The sequence below is a fragment of the Arachis hypogaea genome, chromosome 14 (genome assembly GCF_003086295.3).
Source record: "Arachis hypogaea cultivar Tifrunner chromosome 14, arahy.Tifrunner.gnm2.J5K5, whole genome shotgun sequence".
NCBI lineage: Eukaryota > Viridiplantae > Streptophyta > Magnoliopsida > Fabales > Fabaceae > Arachis > Arachis hypogaea.
This window is the reverse complement of record NC_092049.1, coordinates 101,287,934-101,304,027: the sequence shown is the minus strand read 5'-3', so window position 1 is coordinate 101,304,027 and position 16,094 is coordinate 101,287,934. Positions and strand designations below refer to the sequence as shown.

The following is a 16,094-nucleotide window of genomic DNA, read 5'->3' as shown; positions in this document are numbered from 1 at the left end:
TTGATACTTCAAGAGCTAGATGCAAGGGTGGAACTAGTGAACATTTGGTTGGGTCTAAGAGAAGAGTTTGGTATTGCATTGAGAATTCGGATTGCTTGCCACCCGGTTAGAGCGATGATGAGCCACTTCAAGACGGGTGTAGAAACATGACTTGGGATCCGGGCATACAAGAGGATCAACTTTGGGAGCTCAAAGCTTGTAGAAAACTTCATCAAGGCTTGGTGAATTTATTTGGAGAAGTTGAAGCTTATTCGAAGTTCAAGCGTTGGTGGCAGTTTCAAGATGAGTTCAAGCACAAGTCACCATGACCAGGAGCTCACCAAATGTCCAATTTAAGGACTTTAACTAAAAGTGCTAGGTGGGAGACAACCCACCATGGTATGATCTTCCTTTTTATTAGTTTTATTTTATTTTTGTCAGTGTTAATTTCCAATTCTTCATGTTTACTATTATTTTGCTTCATATTTCATAGGTTAAAAAAAAAGAGAGGAATCGACGCGCTAGCGTCTATGACGCGCACGCGTCGTGTGTGTATGCGCAACATATTGAAAATGAACAGAGAGTTGCGATGGAGACACGCGGGAGGGGTGCGTGGCGCACAAGCCACCCCACGCGTACGCGTGCCTCACGCATACGCGTCCCCTGCAAATTTTTCAACCCACGCGTAAGCGTCAACGACGCGTACGCGTGGGCATGAAAATCGGCGTAAAGAGCAAATTGAACAGAAAGTTGGGCTGCCACTGTGCTAGAATCGCACGAGTTGTTACACGTACGCGTGATCGACGCTCGCGCGTCACTTTTCTTCTTCGGGCACCCATCCGTACGCGTGGGCGACGCTTACGCGTCGCATGGCCATTTCAGTTTGCATGCGTACGCATGATGTGCGCGCATGCGTCGCGCCCTGTTTTTCAATTCTTACTACTTTCTTTTCGCCTTTCTCCTTCTTTCCTCCTCCTTTCTTACTTTCTTCTTCTTCATTCCTTTAACTTCTCATCCTTATTCTATTTCATTCTCTTTTACATATTGCATTTTCATACCTTCACTCATTGCATTTTAATTTTGTGCATGTTTTTATTTTTTTTCTAAATTTGATACTTTTTCTTTGGTGTTGAATTTTCTTGCTCAACTGTTGAATATCTCTTGCATTATTCTGGTGCTTCATGACTTGTTTTATTCTGATTGGGTGATATTATTTAAGTCAATGCTAATCTTTTATGATACTTGTATTCTTTTTTCATTGACATGAATTTATATTGTCTTTCATGACCCACTATCTCTTTCCTATTGTTGTAATTTTTTGCACTATTGATATGCCATTTGCTTCTACTGTTTTCTCACTTGCATGTTATAGCTACCATGTAATTGAGATCCTCATTATTTGGCATTAACCAACCCATACTTTATTTGTTTTCTTATATTTATTTCTGGGTTACTTTTCTTCTTTTTCCTCTTCTTTCAGGATAGCCACCAGGAAGGGAACCGGAAGACGTTTCAATGGGACAACAGACAAGTCCACCTGCACAATCTTTGGAGAAAAGTATCAGTTGTAGCAGCCCGTCTACCTGCACATCTTAGCATACACCAAGGACGGTGCAATCTTTAAGTGTGGGGAGGTCAATACCGACTTCCGTGGGTTAGTTATTTCCTATTTCAACACCAATGTTTAATTTTCCTTGTTAAATTAGTTGTTGCATTTGTATGTTTGATTGCATGTTTGTTTGATTTTGTGCATGTTCTTCTACCACTACTTGGTTGGAGTGATAAGTTCTTTTTCAAGATCCTTTTTATAGCATTTCACTAATTTAAATTAAAACCTTTTTTTTGTTAAACTTGTTTGAAGATTGTAATTTGGAACATGGTTTATAGCTAAGAACACAAAACCTGTGAGATTTTGAGCTTAATTGTATGGTTATATTATTTAACTATGATTTTTATTTTTGTGTGTTTTTTTCTCTTTGATTGCAATCTATGGTTTGTTCCATTATATATGTCCATTGTTTAGTGTATATTCATGCATACATATGATTGAAGCCATAATTTGTTATTAGCTCACTTATTCCAAATAGCCCACCATTTCATTTACCTTTGTTTGCCACTTTGAGCCTTTTTAATCCCCATTTGTTCTTTATATGACCACATCACTAGCCTTAAGCGGAAAAACAATTAATTACCCGAGTTGAATCTTTGGTTAGCTTAAGATAGTGTGTGTCAACTAAGTGTGGGGAAATATGGAAACTTGGATTGATGAGAGTGTGTTGTGTTTTTACTGACAAATATTAGAAATTTTGGGTGCTTACTCATGTGAAATCAGAAAAACCATATGCATTGATATATTATGTTTTCATTTATGATAAAAAAAAAAGAGAGAAGAAAAGAAATGAATGAATAGGGGATAAAATCACCCCAATACTAAGTTCAATAAAAAGATCAATGCACATGTGATGGAATTAAAAAAATTGATGCATGAGTATGTGAAATATACAAAAGTGAGATTTTGGGTAGCTAGACATGATTTTAGAATTATATAGAGTATGTGTGTGTGTGTTACGTAAAAATTTAGGTTAGTCAAAGATTCAAAGTATAACTCACTTGGCCATACATGTATCCTCACCCTTACCGTAGCCCCATTACAACCTTGAAAAGACCTCATGATGTTTGTATTTGTACATTAAATATTTGTTGATTGGTTAGATGAAGAACAAAGTTTTAGAAAGCATAACTAGAGAAGAGTAGAGTGGATTAACCTTAGACACTTGAGCAATTAGAGTGCATATACACTTCTAGTGAGGGTTCAATGCTTGATTCTGTGTTCTTGGCTTTCATGAGCTATCTTCTTACAAGTTTACTTGTCTTTTATTGTGTGATTTGAATTAGTGGAATTTGATTTATGTTTGTCTTGGAGAACTTGTTTACTTTTGACCAAGTAGGTAAAAGCATTTTGCATTTAGTTGTATTCATATAGATAGGTTGCATTTCATAAGTTTTACCATTCCTCTTCACTCTATTTTGGTTCTCTTGAGCTTAGCATGAGGACATGCTAATGTTTAAATGTGGGGAGATTGATAAACCCCATTTTTAGGGTTTATCTTGTGCTTAATTGAGTGGATTTTATCCACTAAACTCACACTTATTCATATAAATTGCATGTTTTACATTTTTCTTCCTAATTCTGTGCTTTGATTGAAAACATTCTTCTTTGGCCCTGAATTTGCTAATTTTAATCCTCTCTTATTACCATTCGATGCCTTGATATGTGTGTTAAGTGATTACAGGCTTTATAGGGCAGGAATGGCTTAGAGGAAGGAAATGAAGCATGCAAAAGTAGAAGGAACGCAAGAAAATGATGTTTTGAGAAGCTGGCAGTGACGCGTACGCGTGACTGACGCGTATGCGTGACAAAGCGTCACGTGCTGCAATCTGCAGAAAGCGCTGGGGGCGATATCTGGGCTCCTTTTGGCCCAGTTCCAAGCTCGAAAACACAGATTAGAGGCTTCAGAGTGGAGGAATCAAGATACAACTTTCATTTACATAATTTGAGGTTTTAGATGTAGTTTTCTAGAGAGAGAGGCTCTCTCCTCTCTCTAGGTTTTAGGGTTCTTAATTTATTCCTTTTCAATTTCTGAATTTTATCTTATTTCAATTTAGTTTCTCTTCTACTTTTAATTGTTCTAGGATTCTAGTTTATTTATTTCCCTTGTTGATTACCTTATGTTGCCACTTTAGTTTATGAATTCTCATGTTAGATTCAATTTCCCTTTTAATGCAATTTGAGGTATTTCATAATTATTGTTCCTTTCTTCGTTTGTTATTATTGATGTTTGCAATTAACTGTTTAGATTTAATATTCCTTATTTGTTTTCTATGTTTTTATGTTGTGCCTTCCAAGTGATAAAATGCTTGGGAGGGTTTTAAGTTAGATTTTTATATTCTTAGCTTGAATTGATTAATTAGAGACTCTTGAATCATCAAAGTCTCTTGTTGGTTGGTGATTGAAACTAGCTAGTTGGCTTGAACTTCACTAACTCTAGTCTTTGATTAGGACTTGTGAATTCAAGTTGATTTTCTCACTTGACTTACCTTCATTTGTTAGAGGTTAACTAAGTGAGTGCAATTTACAGTTACCATCACAATTGACATTGATAATAAGGATAGGACTTCCGATTATCAATCCTTGCTAGGACTTTTCTTAATTGTTAGTTTATTTTCGTGTCATTTAAATTCCTTGTTCAACATTTTAAAAACCCAAAAAGATACTTTCCCATAACCAATTATAAGTACACTTCCTTGCAATTCCTTGAGAGACGACCCGAGATTTGAATACTTCGGTTATTATTTTTATTAGGGTTTGTTACTTGTGACAAACAATTTTTTGCATGAAAGGATTATTTGTTGGTTTAGAAACTATACTTGCAACGAGAATTCATTGAGGAATTCTAAACCGTCAAAAATCCGTTCATCACCTAACCATTAAGAAACCTAGTTCCGATCAAGCCCTAGCAAATAGCACAAAACACAAGTATGTATACCTACACATTACACTCGAAGAAAATCTATTCAACTACTGAAAATATTAAATTAACAACATTATAAAAAAATAGAGCTCTCTTATTATCAAATATTTTTTTTCTTTTTTTTGCTTACCTGTTTCAGAGAAATCAGCTTTTAGTACTCTCTGTCTGATGAAGATGATGAAACCAATCCTCCAGAGCAATGGTTTTTGAAAAAAATCGTTGCGGTTACAGCAATCGCACAAATGCCATTGATGAGTGTAGGGAAGAATAATAGACCTCTGTTTATGTTGTGTTTTGAGAGTTAGAGAAAATATGGTTAGTTTAACGTTGAGGGAGTAAAGTTTTAAGAGTGAAACGACGTCGTTTTACGTTATTTACGTGCCACAACAAATACTACGTTGTTTACTCTTTGTTAGTGTGACACAGAGGAGTCCAAATTAATTTTTCGGTGGAACCAGATAGACGGAAATTGCTAGAAGAATGACTGTGGATCCCAACATACAACTTCAAAAATGAAATTGGATAACTATTAAGTTCATGGACTACTTTAAAACTCAAGTATAACTTTAAAGACTATTTTAAGGCTTAACACTAAAAAAAAGTGAAATAATGTGCGCATTATATATATATACTTTTTCTATTCATATAACATTTTTAATAAAAAATTTATGACTAAAAACTCCTATAAATACATCATAAAATTCATTCGATTTTGATTGTATTCTGATGAGCGAAACCCAAATTTTTCTACTTAAAAAAATTAATTTTAATATTTAAAATTATCTTAATTTATTTTTAAAATTGATAATTTCTTAATTTTTAAACTTAGAGGATAACTACCGATACCTGAAAAATTTAGATACTGACAAAAAAGTCTCTAAAATATTATCGACAAAATATTCCCTGAATGATTTGAATATGCGAGAAATATAATTAATATAAAATATTATTTTTTTATAAGTGACAAACAATTTTTGAATTTAACAAATGATTTATCCATTTGATCTAACTTTTTATAGCAACATTTGAATAAATATTTAGAAGATACAAAAATTAAAAACAAAATTTGATTTCTAATTTTTTTATTTTTTTTAAAAAATTAGTCATTCACAATAAATTTTTTTAAAAACATTCACTTGATATAAAATTATTAAATTATAAAGATGAAAAAATTTTGTTAATTTAATACTGTTTGTAAAAAATTATGTCAAAATTTTATATCTCAAATTTTTTTAGAATATATATTTAATATTTTATTCTTTTATTCCGTTTTAAAAAATTATGAAAAGTTTTTTAATTATTAGTATTTTCGGGAACGGGCGCGCTACACATCCATGTAACCATGTAACCAAGTTGGTCCAAGTTCAAATAGAGTCACACACATTAATGATGAGTGAAAACATGCGCTCGAAAACCCTTCGTTACTTCGCGCTCATTATGAAAAAACGTAACTTCTTCCTCAACACAAAATTGCTCTTTCTCTTCGAATCTCTCTCAAAATTACTCAAACTTCAGTCACGTTCTCTGTGAAAACCACTACTGGAGAAGAATCGCGAGAAGATTTGGCAAGAAACAACCAGAAACGAACAAAAACAGCAACAGAGATTCGCCTTCCTCCTCCCCCTCATTCTCCTCTTTCTTTTTCGCGTTCGTTCTTCTTCACGTGGTTTCTCCTTATCTTCATTCTTTTGTTGTTATTGCTATTGTATTTTTTTTTGTCTTTTCCTCTTTCTCTCCCTAGTGAAGAAGCAGTAGAAGGTGAGGAGGAAGAGTTTTAAATTGTGCAGAACAGAAATAAACTGAAATGGCCAACTCCACTGAACCGAACATCATTCATGTGCTGAATAAAACGTCATAAACATTTAATCATCAAGAAAAATATTTCTACATGCACAAGGACTCAATTGAACACACTAACAATCAAGTAAATCAAAATGAGCAACTCCACTTAACCGAGCAACATTCATGTGCTGAATAAAACGTCATAAACATTCAATCATCAAGAATAGCATTTTTCCATGCAAAAAAAGTCAATTGAACACATAACAATTAGGTGAAGCGAAATGACCAACACCACTGAACCGAACATCAATCATGTGCTGAATAAAACGTGATAAACATTCAATCAGTAAGAAAAATATTTCTGCATGCACAAGGACTCAATTGAATACATTAACAATTAAGTGAATCAAAATGAGTAACTCCACTTAACCAAGCAAAATGTTGGTGTTGTTGGTGATGATTATAACGAAAGAAGAAGAAGAATCTGCATGCAAGAAGAAGAAGAAGCAGAAGAAGAACCTACATACGCGAATTTAAAAGAAGAAGGAGGAGGAGGAAGAGGAGGAGAAATACTATTCTTATTGATTGAAAGTTGATCATCATTTATTCACTACATGAACATTGTTTGGTTCGGTGGCCTTTGAGATTTTGATTCACCAAATGAATGTTGTTCGGTTCGGTGGCCTCCTTTTACTTTGTTCAGTGTTTAAGATTATTGTGACAGCATGCAGTAATCATTTCCTAGTTGTCTCAACGTAATAACCTCATTCAACTGATTTGAAGTTGAATCATTCATTATTTCCATTCAAAAGTGTAGATCGAAGAAGAAAACGAAGAAGAAAAAAAACGACGGAGCTTATTATGTTGAATTCAATGCAGATCAATAATAAAGAATGCGAGCAGAGAAGAAAAGGAGAACGACGAATTTTATTAGGTTGAAGAAGAAGAAGAACACCAATAGAGAAGAAGAAGAACGAAAACGCGAGAAGAGAACAAAATTTACGTTATATGATGCGCGTGTATAATAAACATATAAAGGGTTGGGGAAGCGCGTCTTGATTGAAGTTACTTGGATAATTTGGAAGAAAAAATTACATGAATATAAAACTTTTCTGTTTTTGGAATTAGTTTTGCGAGTGATTTGAATTTTTGGGTATTATTTAATTGTTTATTCTTTCTTTTTTTTTTTTTTTTAACTCATGTACGTGCGATAGTGATACTTGAGTACTCGCTGCTCTGACCTCTGAGACAGTAGCAAAGACGCGCCGCCTAGTTCCCAACTTTACTCATCCACCCCGCCACTCTCCATCTCGAATCAACTCTCAGGTATCAATTCCATTCATCTCTTAACTTTCCACTTCATATATCTAACTAGTTACGAATGCTCTAAAACTTCACAAGATTTTAGTAACTAACTTTCCTGTTGTTCCATAATAACTAAAACTTTGGGGGCCTTCTCTTTTTTTTTATAAATCTTATACCACGTGCATGTTGTTTTGAATTTTGGAGTGTTCAGAGGATGGTAAATATTTAAGCTTTGTGATGCTATGGTGTTAAAATAGGGGTTTTAAGGGTTTAGTATCAAGTTTGAACTTCGAACACTTGGAATAGACACATGCTTGTTTGATAGGCTGTTCGAAACCTTGCTCCCTTGCAAGAAAACTAACTTCCGTAGCTTGCTATGTAAAAATCTTTCCTAATGTTTTTGTAAATGACCTCTGAACTATGTAGGTAGGGTTGCAGCTCTGATATATTCAATCATAAGATAAGGATGCAGGCAACTGTTGGAGTTGCAATGATGGGTTCTCTGCAGCAACCCGTTTGGACCAAGGGGATGTCTTTCCCTTCAAATAAAGGGTATGGCGGTAATGGATTTATCCCTCAACTAACGTTCCACAATGCAAAACCATGCAAAGCATCTCCTGTTGAAGGTAGTTTAGTCACAGGGGCTCCATCATCTTTGTCTGTCTCAGTGCCCGAAATCGGAGGTAACTATGCTTCTACCATTTGATTGAAAGAATTCTCAATAACATCTTAGCCAGATGTATATATGGTATTTAAATGGCGACTATGCAAATATCAGGGGATGGAAGCAAGTTCTTGGACTACGGCTTGAGTGAAGCTGATCCCGAGGTTCGTGAAATTATTGACAAGGAAAAGGACCGACAATTTAAAAGTCTAGAGCTTATTGCCTCTGAGAATTTTACTTCTAGAGCAGTGATGGAAGCAGTTGGTTCATGCCTCACAAACAAGTACTCTGAAGGGCTACCGGGTAAAAGGTAGAGTCACCATTTACTTTTTCATATTATTAAACTTAAAAGTTTGGTTCCTTTTTCCTTCTTTAATCTTACTGATTGGGTACTCGTTATACTTGTAAGGTACTATGGTGGTAATGAGTTTATTGACGAGCTTGAGATCCTATGCCAAGAAAGGGCACTAGCTGCATTCCATGTAGATGGAGAGAAGTGGGGTGTAAATGTTCAACCATTATCTGGTTCCCCAGCTAATTTTGCAGTATATACTGCAATTCTCAAACCGCATGATCGAATAATGGTAAACTACTTTTCATTTACTTTAATTTAACCAACACTATATAGTGGTCTGTGATGGTCTTAACTTACTATGGTAAGTTGCTAGGGTTTGGACTTGCCTCATGGGGGACATTTGTCGCATGGATTCATGACACCTAAAAGACGTGTATCAGGAACATCAATTTATTTTGAATCTATGCCTTATCGACTTGATGAGTCAACAGGTATTTTTTTGTAATTGAATTAGTGCAGATATAGTTGCTAATTTCTTTGATAAAATTTTAACCTTTTTTGGAATCATATAAGGTCTTATTGATTATGATATGTTGGAGAAAACTGCTATTATCTTCCGGCCAAAACTCATTATTGCTGGTGCTAGTGCTTATCCTCGAGACATTGACTACCGTCACTTCAGAAAAGTATGTTTTCTATCTGATTATTTTCTGGAATTTATCTTGCTCATGATATGTCCTCACATCATGATTGGCAAGAAGCTAATTATGTCTTATACTCGTGAAGATTGCAGATGAAGTAGGCGCTTTTCTTATGATGGATATGGCTCATATAAGTGGGCTTGTTGCTGCATCTGTGCTTGCTAATCCCTTTGAGTTTTGTGATATTGTGACCACCACAACCCATAAGGTCTATCATGAGGCTTTTCCATATTGTGTTTTTGTTTTTTAAAAAACCATGTTATTGTTTTATTCGAATCCATCTAACATGTAATTTTTCGTTGTCATACTTACGAAACATACTGGTTACTTAATCCATTATATATTTTTCCCTCCAGTCCTTGAGAGGTCCAAGAGGTGGAATGATATTCTTCAAGAAAGATCCCGTGCATGGTGTCGATCTAGAGTCTGCCATCAACAATGCCGTTTTTCCTGGCCTTCAGGTAAATTAGCAATGTCCCGCTAGCTTATTGAGAGGATGCGAGGATCGTATACACCTATGCAGTCTGACATATTTATGTTTTCTTTACCTTTGTTAGTTTGAGATTCTAATATTGTGCTGAATCAATTGAATAGGGTGGTCCTCATAACCACACTATTGGAGGACTAGCAGTTTGCTTGAAGCATGCCCAATCTCAGGAATTTAAAATTTACCAGAATCAGGTATATGTCTTTTCATTGTTGGTTAGAATTGGGCATATTAAGCTACTTCCTAACCACCAAGCATGCATGTGGCTGCCATCTTGCAGGTGGTGTCTAACTGTAGAGCTCTGGCTAACCAGTTAATCGAGCATGGGTATAAACTGGTCTCTGGTGGTAGTGATAACCACCTGGTTCTTGTTGATCTGCGGCCATCTGTAAGCCTCTGCTCTCATTTTGTTTAAATTGTCAGAGTAGATTCTTAATTCTCTCTTTTCTTGCAAACTTGCAGTGTAAATTGCATTGTAAAGCTTCACATGCTTTTATATGTAAAAAGACATGATCATATTGCATAATATAAAAAATTACCACCCTTTCCTTATTCTGGCTATGTATCATATTAATTGGCATTACATCCTTTAGGGTATTGATGGCGCCCGAGTGGAGAAGATTCTGGACATGGCTTCCATAACCCTCAACAAGAATTCAGTGCCAGGTGAGATCCTTAATGTATTATTTTCTAATGTATTCTTGGTGATGATTATGCTACATTTCACTGACATGCCAAATCACAAAAGGCGACAAAAGCGCCCTAGTTCCGGGAGGCATTCGCATTGGATCGCCTGCAATGACGACAAGAGGACTTGGGGAGAAAGAATTCACATTAATAGCAGACTTGATTCATGAGGGTGTGCAGATAAGTCTCGAAGCCAAGAGTCTGGTCTCAGGGACAAAACTACAAGACTTTTTGAAGTTCGTAACATCTCCAGAGTTTCCTTTGGGAGACAAAGTCTCAAAGTTGCGTAGTAAAGTTGAAGATCTTACTACTAAGTATCCAATCCCTGGTGTCTAAATAGGTTAGTTGTTTCAATAAGCGATAGAAACTAAGATGGTTAGAAATTTTGATATAGTAACTTACATGCTTCGTATGTATGCTACTGAATTGTTTGACAAAAAGGTTTATCTTTCCTTGCAAAATGTGTCCCCTCCGTTAATCCCTTAAAGAAAAGAAAATCCTTTTGTAGATGTTGGCTACATTTTTGTTTTATAATTTTATTTTGTTGCGGTCTTAGTGCATTTTGGTATACTCCTAAGGAAATATTCAGATCAAGACCCAAAAGAAACATAACTGGAAGGTTTAAAATTTGCCAGATAGAAGAACACAAAAGAAACATCATCTCTCAAAATATGAAGGTATGTAGGAATCTAATTCGGGTATTCATTCATTGTTTTTGGTGCTACATTCTTGTGAATATCGTGTAGGTAACAAATGTAAGAAGTATAATGACCTTCAAGTCTTGCTCTGTGGACACGTACATACATGCTAAAATAAATGATTAAAAAAAGAAATAGGTGAAATTTTCCTTTTCCTATTAACATAACACAATTGCTGAAAGTTCATATTCTCCAATGGTCCTTTCGCTTGTATGGTGTATTATGTACTCTTTGATTGGTAATTGTGTTTAAATTTTTTTTTTCTTTTTCAAAATTTCAGCTATACCTCTTCTTGGTTTCACTGTACAGAATGACTCCAGTGACTGTGAGTGCATAGCCCATCATTCCTATAACTGAAATTGGATTCTTGAATATCAGAATTGAGACAACCACTGCAACTGCCCCCTTTGCATTTCCTAGAACCTGTGAAAAGATTTGGCAAATCACATTTATATTTAGTTGGTTTACACCACAGATGACTTAAGGAACTGAATGCATCTCCTAAATCATGTGTATCCCTTACTAACAGAATATTATGCTTCCACTGCGCTACACTGACAGCGAGGGCATTATAGAGACTCTCCTGCTCGTCTATATATGATAGGAGCCTTTACTTTAATGACCTCGCCATCAGAGTGGTGCAGTGGAAGTGTGATATTCTATTAGTGAGGGTGTTACAATGTGATGAGTCTTTAGTTTATTAATTTATTGCTTTATGGAGTTGATATCTGACCCCAAAGCAAAGAAGTATCAAAGTCACTCTTCTATGCACACTTTTCTTAATCTCACCATATGCTGATGTGCACATGAAATTTAATAATGGTGAGTGATACAGAATATTGTTCCTTGTAAATACTATACTGAAAATGGCAGTTCGGTGAACAAATATCTTGCGATAAGCCGTTATGTAGGATATTTCTTTATCAAATGATAATGAAAGAAAACTTTAAAGAAAATTTGATTTTTTTTAAAAGGATAGAATAATTTCTGTTAAGTAAGCTATAATTATTGTGCACTTTATTAGTTATCTGATCTAATTAGTGGTGAATGCACTCATCATGTTTTTTAATTGAGTCTATTTTACTTTAGAGGAGCTACTATATTCATCCAATGACAAGAAAAACCCCTCAAAATGTATTTGATTGGAAAACATGCTATTGGGAAATACCTGAAGGGTGAGTGCACTTGTATGTTTTGTGACCAAAAAATTGGTCAAGTTAACAAAATATGCAAGAGAGGAGCTGAACAGCAGATACCATACAATTCTGATATCATTTCTTGCAAGATCCACTGTGGTCCCAATCACATTCTTCTCCATCAGTAATGTTGCTGGAAGCAACACCAACATTGCTATAGGTGCCATGTAAAGTAGAAGGTTCATAGAATTCAACTTTTCCCTGAAAACCATCATCAAAGTAGCAAAATTAAAATGGTTGATATTTGCTATTTGGGATGTTAACACCACCTGGGTGCTGTGTCATAAGAGATGAAATGTTCTTTATGCACGCTTAGTAGCTGTTTTGGTATAGAAATAGAGTTATTGAAACACACAAATCATAAACACAGAAAATGTTTGTCTTGTAAGAAAGATATAACTTCTTATGGCTTATCTTTATCTTAATATCTGAAGTGGAGTTTTAGAGTAATGGTTGAGTTATTTCCGATTTTTCGTATTACTTTAAGATTACGAATTCAAGTCATAAAAACAATCACCGATGTAAATTATCAGGTTAGACTGTTCTTTTGATAACACGGATTCCTATGTTTCAATGATATCCCACGATCAAGACAATTGGCTGAATCCCGTGAAACCATTTCATAGAGGTTCATTGATATCCTCTTTTTTTAAAGCAAATCGACTTTGATTCTTGAATAATCAATATCACTTCTGTTTCTATTGTAACAAAAGATTCCCTTTTTTGTGGAAAGGGCCTATATCAATAATTATTATTTCACGTATGGACAATTCCTCAATATCTTGTTCATTTGGAACAAAATATTTTCTATCCTCTATACTATATCTTGAGGGTAGTGCTTCTTTAGAGCTTGCATTAATGCAGAATATTTGTGCATGGAAGTTTTTTTTTTTTTAATTTTTATCTTAGTATATATTTCTATCCTAAAATTGAAACTCTTGCTAAACGCAACTAATATCGATTATTATATTAAGGAGAAAATAGATAAACTCATTACCCCTCTGAGGACAACAAAATAGATTGAAGCACCGATTTGAATGCTCTGGCAGCAGTTGATGAAACACAAATCAAAAACCCAAACAGATGGAAACTTCGTTCACCCTGCATCACAAAATAAAAAAAAATATATATTAAAAGAGTTACATCGCTTACATGTGACAAAGAGGATAATTGCTTTGATTATTATAAGGTCCTATCACATTTGATGATGTGTTATAGTGCCAATGTCAGTAATAAAAAAATATATATATTAAAAGAGTTACATCGCTTACATGTGACAAAGAGGATAATTGCTTTGATTATTATAAGGTCCTATCACATTTGATGATGTGTTATAGTGCCAATGTCAGTGTCAGTGAGTAATTATCCAAAGTGACGTAACTAATAACATGAAGTTGAAATGGCAATTGGCATAATGAATTAGTGACATAATCTTACTTTTCTTAACGTGACTGATTGATATTAATAGAAGACTAAACTAAAACACAATTTAAAATGTGAACGATCAAATGAATAAATTAAAATGAGCACAAATTTTGAACAATTAAATATAGATAAGGACTAATATAATTAATACAAGCAATTGTTTGCAAAGGCTTAGTTCATAACCATAAAAATAATAAAAAAGTTAGGTAGACTGAAATAAGGAGGAGAACTTTAAAGCTGTTGATGCTGGAAAACTGGTGCAATGGACTTGTTACATATCAAGCAAGCTGAATATTCTTGCATTTTTAGGGTATCTTGTCTTTTCCCTAGTAATTGGCTTATCAGAACTTTTTAATTGGAATACTACTTTCCTAGCTAAAGAAACATTCTGACTGGTCTATCTTACCTAGCAATATAAAATTATGCTAGAATTAATTTCTCACCATAAGATGTGTTAATAATGAAAAATCTACAAAATGGATCACTTGTTTGGGAGTTAAGGGGAAAGCGAAGAAAATGAATTAGAGGTTAAATATGATTTCTATTTAATTGACATGCTTAAGTGAAGGAAGAGGAAATTAAGAGATGTATTATTTTTTTTTCTACTCCACAATCAAGAATCTCTTGCAAGCATAGACATGTATCCATACAAGAAACCCTACTGCATGTTTTTGTTGAAGTTATTATCTCTATCAGCTTCCCATAACCAACCATAAGCATAGGTTTTCAGTCACTAATGCACAAATTAGCTGCTGTATTAAAAAAGGTTGAAACAAAGATGGAAAAAATTTCAACCATTGTTCATGGATGCGGATATTTACATATTTTTTCTAAACTTCAATTATTTCATCAATTTATGAGTAGGCATCATCAATTGTTATCTACTTCCCTTGGATTCTCAACAGTAAAAACACCACATAAAAGCTAAAAAAAACATGAAATTTATGGCAGATATAGGAGTATATACCCAAATTTATCCCCAACCAATTCCATATTAGACATTTTGATCTCCAATAAAAATTTATTACTTTGGAAGTCTTTAAGTTAGACAATTTAGTCTTTTTATCATTAGTAATTAAATGTTTAATATGCACATGGACAAATAAGTCTCTAATAAATTTTATTATAAAGCAGCTAGATCCTCAATAAATATCATTATAAGAAAAATTAGTCCTCTTTATAAAGGAATCAATCCGTTTTGAGAGCCTCTAAAGTAATAAAAATTTATTGAAAATTAAAATGTTTGATTTAGAAATTTTTAGGAACTAATTTGGATATTTAGTCAATAAATAAATTTACCCCAGTAGCTATGATGACTCCTCCAACAACAGGCAACAGGGTACAATATGTAACCCAAGCCTCTCTTTTGCTGGTCATGAAATAGGCAAAAACGGCGGTGAAGAACGGCGTGGTGGCGCCGATGGCCTGGTTAAAGGACACTGGAATGTAGTTAAGCGATATGTTTCCACACACGACAGAGAAGCAGAAAACAAGGCTAAGGAAACAAATCTTGGCAAACTGTCTCTTTGATTGTATGTTCTGCAAAGGGACAACTTGCATTATTGAAATGGCAATGAAGCTGAGAAGAGAACACATCATCATGTGACACATGGTGAGGAAAACAGGGTACTTGAAACCATAGTTGCTTAGCAAGTACTTGTTCAGAAGGAGAACACCAATGTTGGAACTGTACCAAGAAATCACCACCCCTATGGTTGGCCATGGAATTGTCTTCATAATATAATATGATAACAACAAGAATCTGGGTCTTAACAAATGGGCTTTAAGCAAATTGATACCTTTTTTTTGGTTTTCTTGGCTGAGAAATTCTCAAGGTGGAAGGTTTTGTAACTGATGGTGTAATGTTAATGGTTATAAGTTATGAAAAAACTTGAAGAGAGGGAGAAGTGATTGCATATGAAGCTATATTTCATCTCAAAAAAAAAAAAAATGCTGAGAAGGGACACATACCCCACCAATTTGTTTGAGGTGTATCTTTATACTTCTAGTTACAGTTCTAAGTTCTAACTTTTCACATTTATGAAGAGATTATTAGACCTTAAGTTGGACTAACTTAAACTAATAGAGTAAATGTGATTTGCCGTTATATTGATTCAAAAGTTTAAAGTAATAATTTTATGTCTTTTATATTAGAGAAATGTTTTGTGACCAATATTTTTTTTCTTATTTTTATTTTTTTTAATGGGTTATTTTTACTTTGTGAAAATGTTTGGTAACAAAAAAAAATCAACCAAAAACAATCATAACTTGCCTTATTTAACATTCATTAATTGTTACGACAATTAATGAATGCTAAATAAGCTAAGTTCTGGCTGTTTTTTT

General features: G+C 34.2%; 2 protein-coding genes across 10 annotated transcripts; one reads left to right on the top strand and one right to left on the bottom strand.

Moving 5' to 3' along the window:
• The first annotated feature begins 7,427 nt into the window (after positions 1 to 7,427).
• LOC112743580 (serine hydroxymethyltransferase 3, chloroplastic) lies at positions 7,428 to 12,029 on the top strand. 8 transcript variants are annotated; one of them, XR_011871028.1, is made up of 14 exons: positions 7,428 to 7,619; positions 8,025 to 8,281; positions 8,377 to 8,572; positions 8,672 to 8,846; positions 8,931 to 9,048; positions 9,131 to 9,243; positions 9,344 to 9,466; positions 9,615 to 9,719; positions 9,853 to 9,939; positions 10,026 to 10,133; positions 10,339 to 10,411; positions 10,494 to 10,772; positions 11,022 to 11,109; positions 11,440 to 12,029. XR_011871028.1 is itself a non-coding variant. In XM_025792854.3 (14 exons), exons 2-12 carry the CDS (start codon positions 8,065 to 8,067, stop codon positions 10,766 to 10,768), a joined length of 1,590 nt encoding a protein of 529 aa, XP_025648639.1. In that variant the 5' UTR covers positions 7,428 to 7,619; positions 8,025 to 8,064; the 3' UTR covers positions 10,769 to 10,772; positions 11,068 to 11,109; positions 11,440 to 12,029. The 8 variants fall into 8 exon arrangements, 5 of the variants coding, with proteins under 5 accessions (XP_025648639.1, XP_025648636.1, XP_025648638.1 ...); XR_003813549.2 differs by having other exon boundaries at positions 11,411 to 12,029; XR_003172062.3 differs by having other exon boundaries at positions 10,989 to 11,109; positions 11,411 to 12,029.
• LOC112743581 (probable sugar phosphate/phosphate translocator At3g11320) lies at positions 11,111 to 15,654 on the bottom strand. Of its 2 annotated transcripts, none has more exons than XM_025792855.3 (4): positions 15,051 to 15,654; positions 13,324 to 13,427; positions 12,299 to 12,527; positions 11,111 to 11,553 (listed from the first exon to the last, which is right to left on the bottom strand). In XM_025792855.3, exons 1-4 carry the CDS (start codon positions 15,486 to 15,488, stop codon positions 11,407 to 11,409), a joined length of 918 nt encoding a protein of 305 aa, XP_025648640.1. In that variant the 5' UTR covers positions 15,489 to 15,654; the 3' UTR covers positions 11,111 to 11,406. The 2 variants fall into 2 exon arrangements, with proteins under 2 accessions (XP_025648640.1, XP_072070450.1); XM_072214349.1 differs by having other exon boundaries at positions 11,276 to 11,553; positions 12,392 to 12,527.
• Positions 15,655 to 16,094: the final 440 nt, after the last annotated feature.